The 8,448-nt window shown below is 42.4% G+C and overlaps 1 protein-coding gene across 1 annotated transcript in view; it reads left to right on the forward strand.

Moving 5' to 3' along the window:
* The window catches only part of BMPER (BMP binding endothelial regulator), a 291,188-nt gene that overhangs the window by 208,334 nt on the left and 74,406 nt on the right, over positions 1–8,448 (forward strand). Inside the window, exon 13 of the mRNA XM_009332417.1 lies at positions 8,400–8,445. Within this exon, the coding sequence (XP_009330692.1) occupies positions 8,400–8,445 (46 nt within the window). The remainder of the gene's footprint in view (positions 1–8,399; positions 8,446–8,448) is intronic.

Here is an 8,448-nt window from a genome sequence, read left to right on the forward strand (position 1 = left end):
TTGACTCATTTTTCACCATTGCCCTGTGCAACTTCTGGGACTTTTGTTCAAAATGCTGTCTTCCAAAGCGGACTGAAATCAATGGAAAGACTCCCACTGATTTGTATGACCTCTGATGCAGTCCTTGCCTACATCCCACCTTAAAATCCACCTCTTCCACCAGATGTACGTCTTCTAACCTCCAGCATTATAGAAGGGCATTGTGTATAGTGAGTGCTGTATGGCACTAGATCCCTATCCCTGTTTTCCCTAGCAGCATTCAGAGAGAGGACTTGGCACTGTTTGAGTGTGCCCTGTGCAGCAACTGGCAGGGAGATTAGAGGGGGAAGCATAGCCTATAGAAGGGTGTCTGGTTTATAGGAAACACCAAGACACGTGCGGAGGGTACATGCAGTGGTGCCTGTGGTTGCGGCATTTCTGTTAAGCAGCTCTCTATCAATAAAGAGCTAGTTTTAATTTCAGAAGTCTGAAGCCTTTTGATACTACTACCCAGCATGGACTATATAAGGCGCAGTGGCAGCAATCAGTTTAACGAGACCTGCAGCAAGGAGGAGAGCTTGATTAGTAAGTGTGTGAAATGGCAGCAAGTGATGGAGGTGATGTGAAAGGATTCAGACTAGAGGAAAAGCTGGATTTGAGATGCTGGCCAATCATCTCCATGCTGAAAGCAAGAACTAACCTGCTATGTAGCATTGAGCATTGTTGGTAAAGTTGAGAAAATGAAGATAACTTTTTAGATACTCTCTCGCTGGGAAAAAAATTCTGAGAAGTAAGTGATGCTCTGTTGCTGGGAATAGTGCCTGGGATAATTAAACAGCCCACAAAGGTGTTTGAGGTGCAGCGTGAATCCAGACATCTCTGAGCTGTAGAGAGGTACTGTTGATTTTTTTCAACTCACTCAACTAGCAAAAGAAGGAATAGGCAGTTACATTACAGAGTTGAAACCCCTGCCTTCTGCACGTAACTTTAGAGACATTAAAGAGTACCTAACGAAAGACAGAATAATTTGTGGGACACATTATTTCTGCTTGCAGGAGAGATTTGTTGAGAGAAACAGATCTACCCTTGGAAAAAGCCTGAGTTGTTGAACTGTCCAGGAGAAGGATCAATAAAATAACAGTTCCCAAAGCCGAACAAGTATGTGGGCTCCAGCTGAAAGCATCCAGCGCTCAGGATAGTTGCAGGCCAGTCTGGAACACGGGTATCATGAATCCATGTAGGTACTGGGGAAAAAAAAAATAGGAAAGACAGGAAGAAAAATGCCTCATCTCATGGGAGTGGTGCAATAGGTATGGGACACAGACCTGTCTTATGTCCCATTGCCCCTGCTAACCTAGGAAAGAGAGATTTTTCCAGGAGCAGCAGAAGTAACGAAGCTCTATTTCTATAGATGTGTGTGGCCCTTGCTCCTTTATCTGCCCTGACTGCAATAATCTGAGCTTTCCTCCAGCACCTCCATGACACGAGCACCAAGCAAAAGGCAGGAGGTCTGGGAGATGCTGCCTGGACAGCCAGCTGCTGCCTAACACTGTGGGATGCTTTCTGGTGTCCCTTCTGGGAAAGAAATTGGGTGCTCTCTACTCTCTGCAGCAGTCTGGTTTTGACAAAACTTGTAGGAACTTAATGTCCTTGAGATCTTAATATCATTTTGATTTTTGATATTTTATCTCTATATACCTTTTTCAGAGAAGTCCCTTGATCATTTGTGGCTGGAGCTGATCAGGGATTCACAGGCTACAGGTGTGCCCGGTTTGTGCCTGCATAAGCCGGGTGTTTCTGTAGGAAATCAGCCTGAAAGGGGAAAAAGTACCACAATTAAACTTTTCAAGGCTTCCAAGTGAAGAGGGGTTATTTACAACATCACTTTCAACAGAGCCAAGAGCTCAGTGCTTAAGCCCTGGAGGGGAGAGGGCTGCTGGCTGTTCAGCTGCTAGACTCTGCAGCTAGGCTGTTGGGTCAGCCAGCGATTTGATTTCAGCCGGATTGTGAAGCCAGATGCAATATAATCCCAGCAAGACTTCTGCACAGCACTGTTAGACTGGAGAAATATGACCAAGTGCTGGTTGTGCTGAGTCCCTCAGCTGAGAGCAGAGCGCCGCGTGACCTTCCCCGAGGAGCCCTTCTGCAGTTCCAGCAACTGTGAAATTTTAGGATCAGTGTCTCTGCCTGTCCATCTTGAAGAAAGCTACCATGCAGCCCAAGATTTCATTTTCCAGAATGTTCCCTTTCACCCAAGGCAGTAAATACCCTGGTCCTCCACCTCCTCCCACAGGAGAGTTGGTGCAAATCGTGTTTTGAAACTTGAAAGAACGAGGACCAGCATGTCTCCAGCAGTCCGATTTCAAAGTGGAGAGCTATACCCCAGAACAGCATACTTCACTCTCTAGGAGGATGCTGTGATATTTCAGCAAACAAACACAGTACACCACTTCCCTCTGAAAAAGAGAAAATTTCTTTTCTTTGTCTAAGCAATCCCAGGAAATGTGGCTCTCGAGAAGTGGAATAGATGGCAAGACTGGATTGGCTTGGCACTTACACGAGTCACTTTGTACGCATGGTATTTGGTTGATGGAAAGCATGACAGTTTTTAGAGGCTTCATCCTACCCTAAATTACTAACTAATGGATAATTTAGTTAATTCCTCAGCAGCTGGATACAACCACATACAGATTAACTTCCAAAAGAGGGAGGCTTTTCAGTTCCTGGTTTTAGGTCAAGATGTTCTAACTCTGTGACATTTTGCAACCACACTTGCAATTTGCTAGGAGCTCAGGGACATGAATTTACATTAGTTGGAGACAACTAATTGAACTTTCTTAGTAATACAGCTTGTTGATGACACAAACAGTACACCTAACTACTTGTATCATAAGGGTGCACATGGAGGGAGAGGTGGTAGAGTCGATCTCTTACCTGCTAGAAATTGATGGAGTTCTTTAGATTTCTCTTGGCTGTGTCAAGGAATGCCTTTGCATCAGACTGAGAGAAAACAGTGGGAAAGGATAGTTTAAGAATTTTGCCTTTACTTTGCCCCAGAGTTTGCTCTAGAAATTTATTCGTAAGAATCTTGCAGCTTACCATTTCTAATCTGTAGAGATTTTAGGTAATTTTTAAGAGATTTAAGACAATAATTTTTATCCACACTGATCTGCATGATCTAGTATTAAAATGAAGGTGAGCTCTTTAGAGCATTTGCTGCACATGCAGTTCTTAGGACACCACTTAGACTGTCACTAGGACCACTTTCTAAAGCCTTCCTATAGCAGTGGTATCTCAGCAAATAGGTTTTGAGATCTAGAGCCAGAGCTTAAAAATCTAGGACACACAAGACAGTATAAATACCTGTTGTTTTGAACTGAAGCTCAAGATCTCCCTATTCTGAATTTTATCCAATACTTTCTAAAGAGGCATTTTTAAAATCCTAGTCTAGACAATAGATCAGGCTGCAGGGATGTGGGAAGCTCTGGCTTGTCTGTCTGCCTGTTTGCTGAACTGATTGATGTGCTGTTTGCTTTTATGCTGAGAACTGTTTTGCTACTTTGTGCATTTCCTGAAAACCTTCTCCCTCCCGTGACCCTTCCAGGGAACTCTCACTGTGCATGACACGGCTGTTTCAGGGACCCTGAAATACTGTGTAAGGGCGAAGTTACTCCCAGAGGCTGTCTGCCACATACTGCCATCATTCTTATAAGAACCGGAGTGTCTTTCATCTGATATGGGAGAGAATACCTATTTTATTTCCAAATTAAAACCACACTCTAAATACAGTATCCTCTCACTTTTGTGCCTGAAGTCTACTTACATGACATCAGGGACTGTACATCTGATTGTAAACCCAAGGTATGGGTTTACAAGCATGTGATTCCAGGGGTGTCTTGAAGATGTTTGCATAGTACATGTTGCTGACATGTTTTATGTATTTAGTACATGTTTGGGAGGTAGTGGAAGTTTTTACTATCACACAGTAGTTAATACATTAGACAGAGCTCCTGGTGACCAACAAGTGTATGCAAGCCAATGCGCTATCCAATTCACGTAGGAAGCCTTATACACATCAGCGAATGTGGTATAGTGAAATAAGAGTCCTGGTATGCCTTAATCTTTTTTTTTTTCCAGAATGGTAATTCTCATCATTATCTGAATCTCAAATGAGATGTCTGTCTCTTTATCAGCAGATTTCTATTCATTGCCTTTATGCCATTGCTTATCACAAAAATGATAATGTCTCAATATATTCATGGTGGCTGTAGTCACCTGCACTGTGCTAGAGCGGTTGAAGTCAAACAGTCATACAGTTGTGTGTTTATTTGGCTTCTCTTGCCACTGGCATGGGGCAGACTTGCTCAGTAGTGACCCTGTTGAACTTTCAAAGGTATTTTTCATGCTTGTGGCATAAAATCTTCATTCATAGTTGGAGACAACCTTGAACATCTGTCTTAGTTCTTACAGCAACCCCTGCTGAGGCTACAGTGTGCGTCTGACCTTGCTCTAAATATCTGGAATACATATCCTGGAGTTGAGAGAAATGTAGCTTTGATATTTCTTTATATTTTTTTTCCCTTAAGGATAGCCTCACTAGTAGCAAATGAAACCTTTCACACTTCTTCTAGAATGAAAGTTAAAAATAAATGCCTACAATCCACTGTGGGCTGAATCCTAATGCCAGCAGTTAGACAAAATATTCTGCAAAATCAATGGAAATTTTACTTCTGTTGGAGGATTAGCAGAGTCTTTCAAGCACAAGGTGAACATAGGGCAAAACTAGGGAGGAATCTTTTTTAGATGATTTATAGTTTCTCTAAAGCACAGAGATAAAGCTTGAAATTGAAATGGAAAATGAGATGCCCACAAGAAACATGGTTCTTGATAATACTAAAGTTAACCTTTAACATTAAATAACATGTATATAAAATATTATTAAGTTTAGACATGCTCATTATCAGTAGGAAACCAGTTAGGAATATGGAAACCTCTGTCCTCCTGAGATTTCATGAATGCTTTCAAAATCTGCTTATGACAAGGGCAGCTCTGCTGTTGGTGGTCACTGTTCTCACCCTCATGGTAGATGGAGCCCAAGGCTCTTGGAGATTAACTGCAGCAGGCTCGCAACCTTTGGGGAGTTTTTAGGCAGGAAGTTTTTTCTGCAGACATTTTTTCTCCATTTGTCCTAGCACACGGGCTGCGTACATGCTGTGCACTAGGCATGTGGGTAGCCTGTTCAGAAACTGCGCTCTATCCTTCATCCAGTGTCTCCAGCAAAGTCAGCCACAGCCTGGATGGGTGCATCTCTCAACTCTGCCGAGTTTCTTGTCCCTTTATTGAACAGTGAAGTATCATAGTTGAGGTAGGAGCTTAGCAGAAGAGGATAGACAGGTAGCTAGGCTAGCTCCATGTTTTCATTTTAGGAAAGACTCGTCTGTCTTTCTCAAAGATGGAGCTCTCACGGGAGAGTTAGAAAGTGCTATTTCATCTTCCCCTCTCTTCTGTCTCTTGATAAAGCTGCTGAGATGAGAAGATACCTCAGTCCATACTACCTTCTGAGCTGATGCCAGGGAGCCTCTTGCTTTGTTTTGCAGATAAGCGGTGGCAGCAGGAGTTAGAGTGGTTTTGTTTGTCTCTGAGGTGGAAAGTGAATCTTTTCATTGTAGACTGTAGATTTCTTACAAAATCTGTTACCTCCAGAGGACTGTGGATTGCAGCAGCATCCCCTGATTAAGGCTTCACGTAACTATCACTCAAGGATTTATTTGCCTAGCTCTTGAATGGCATTTCTCACAGGAAGCAGATGTCACTTGTACTTTGTTGGTCTGCACTGGCTTCCAGTTCAGGTTTGGTTTTACTGGAAGGTGTTGCTTCGGACCTGGAATATTCTGGCTGCCTGGGAGATGTTACGCTTAACAGCGTAATGTGAGCTAAAAGCTGTAGAATATAATTGGGAGGTGGAGGAGGCAAGGTGTTTACTGTACAGTTCCCACCCTGGCTTAGGCTGTCCAGAGCCAACCTTTTTGCTCTCCGGAGTTATTTTTTTCCCCTTGCTTTTTTTGTTGAATTTCTGTTGCACTGCGTTTTCTACACGGCTCTATTCCATGCAATTTAAAGCACTGGCAATGCTAGCTAATCCTGCTTTAAAAGCTGGTATTCTGAATGCTTTGTGAGTTTTGAATTGCATTGACTAAGGCTTTTAAGAAAATAGAAATATTGTGTAGGTTTTGACATTTCCTTGTAGTGTCCAATGAGCTCTCTCTCTAAGCTCTGTAGGGCAAGTGGAATTATGCTTACTTTAAATGGTACAGGTTGATTTGTTTCAGGCTGTTTTTGAACTTGCACCCTAGCATGATATTCAAGCCTGGAAGAGCCTGTCTGAGACAGAAGTGAGTTAGAAGCAGTTTGATGTTAAAAAGCAGCATCACAGCTGGAAGTAGGAGTAGCAGTGGGGTATAAAGAGAAATGCAACTGGACTTAGTTTTGTGCAGAGGATGGGCCAGTACAAAAAGTATAAAAGGAGCTATAAAAAAAAATGCCAAAATGAGGAAATATTTCATATTATCCATGGCATTCATATAAAAAAAAAATTCCGTGCAACAGACTGCAAAGGCAATGTCTCAATAATATGCTAAGCCTGAGCTTTGATTCAATGTGTCGGAGAAGCAAGATTCCAGAGCAGTTCCGCAGAAGCATAGGATATGTGAGAATTAAATACAGAAGCAAGGTTGCAAGAAAGGACCTGTGCTCACCATGTGTTGAAGCATTGCTTTATCTGCCATGGGTGTATACCTAATCCTGTCACCACACTGGCTGAAGTCTCCATGCCCTATTTTCCCATAATTGTCACCAAAGTTTGAACTTTGTCTTCTCTTAGCCTTTTTGCCTGGGCTGAATGACAGCACTGCTTCAAAGAGCCCTTCTTTGGTATTTTCTCTTTCGTTCTGCACCTGTGTCTCTTCTCACAGAGCTATTCCCTGAGCATCGTAAGGAACATCAGTGAAGAATTCATTTCGTTTTGTCAAGTTTCTGGTCTGACCCTTAATTTAGAGCAGTCATTTCAGTCTACAATAAACTCTGTGTTCCTGCATGCTGCAGTGAAAGAATTATGAGCAGTCCTTAGCCATGTGCATTCAGGATGCTTTGGTGGCCCCATGGGACAGGTAGACTTCAGTGCCTGAAAACTTGTTATAGAACGGGGGTACAGTCAGTACGTTATTTTCTGCATAATAGTGTATATGTGGGTCTGCCCGTATGTAAAAGCTTTTTACGTGATTCACTGAGGCCATTAGGAGTGGAATGGCATACCATCATTTCAGGCACAGAGCACTTCAAAATGAACAGCTTTTTCCATCTTTCCCCAGGGAGCCCCGAGAGGCATCCGGCGTGTAGGTGGGAGGAGACTGTTCATATGTCTTCCATCACAGCATCCCGGAACACAAAGCTTATTGTTGGGACGAGCCTGCAGCTCTGAGTGATAAATAAGGCAGGGCAGTTAGATGAAAAGGGCTGACTTCTCTTGCTAAGCCATAGGTGGACTGATTTTTAAAGTTTAACAACCTGAACCTCTCATGAGAGTATGGAGCACATATTGGTAGAGGGTCCCACAGTATTGTATAAGCACGGTGAAGTAATCAGGCAACAGAGCAGAATGAGAACAAAGATCTCTTTTGACTGACTTAATCTTAGACATATATTCTATGCTTTCGTCTTTCCTGTGCTTTTTGCCTCTCTCTGTTTCTGATATTCGTTGATATACCAGGATATACCCAGTCCAGGTCGCTTATTTTTTTCTTTTTTTTTTGCCACGTTCATTCTCAAAATTTCATATACCCTCTTGGTTTTCAGTCCTCTGAAGAAAGCAGACCTTCTGTGTTTGCATAGTTGGACTTGGAGGCTAACAAGAATGTGCTTTCTTAAGTGATTTTGGCTTATTTGGTTTCTGAGGTCACAGACATAGTGGAAGAACACCTGCTCTCATCTTGCTTCAGCACTTAATCCCTGTCCCAGACAAGCCTAGAAGGGCACGGCACAGGAGGTGAAGAATAATGTAAAAAATTGCTCAATAACCTTTTTGAACATCCGTAAAGGTTCATGGATAATGATTTTATTCTCCCTGGTTTTCTCACACCCACACTAAGAAATAAGATAGAAAGACACTGTTTCTTCAACTATTACATTCATTGCTTGAGAGAATGAAAAAATATGAATAATCCAAGGTCTCTGCAAGCAATATAGAAAGTGTTGAAGGACAGTTGTACACGTTCCTTGTTTGCCTGATGCAAGCAGAAATTTCTGTTGGCAAATACTGCTTTGGCTAAGGCTTTTCAAGACTTGTTACCAGTCTGTGTGGGTGTGTGCATGTCTACTTGACATTTTGCTTTATTTTTTTTCTAACTGAGCCTATTTTCCTTCAGGGTGGCAGGACACAGTGCATCCAAGAAGTCTGCCCTATTCTTTCATGTC

Source organism: Pygoscelis adeliae, unplaced genomic scaffold, assembly GCF_000699105.1.
Source record: "Pygoscelis adeliae isolate BGI_AS28 unplaced genomic scaffold, ASM69910v1 Scaffold58, whole genome shotgun sequence".
NCBI lineage: Eukaryota > Metazoa > Chordata > Aves > Sphenisciformes > Spheniscidae > Pygoscelis > Pygoscelis adeliae.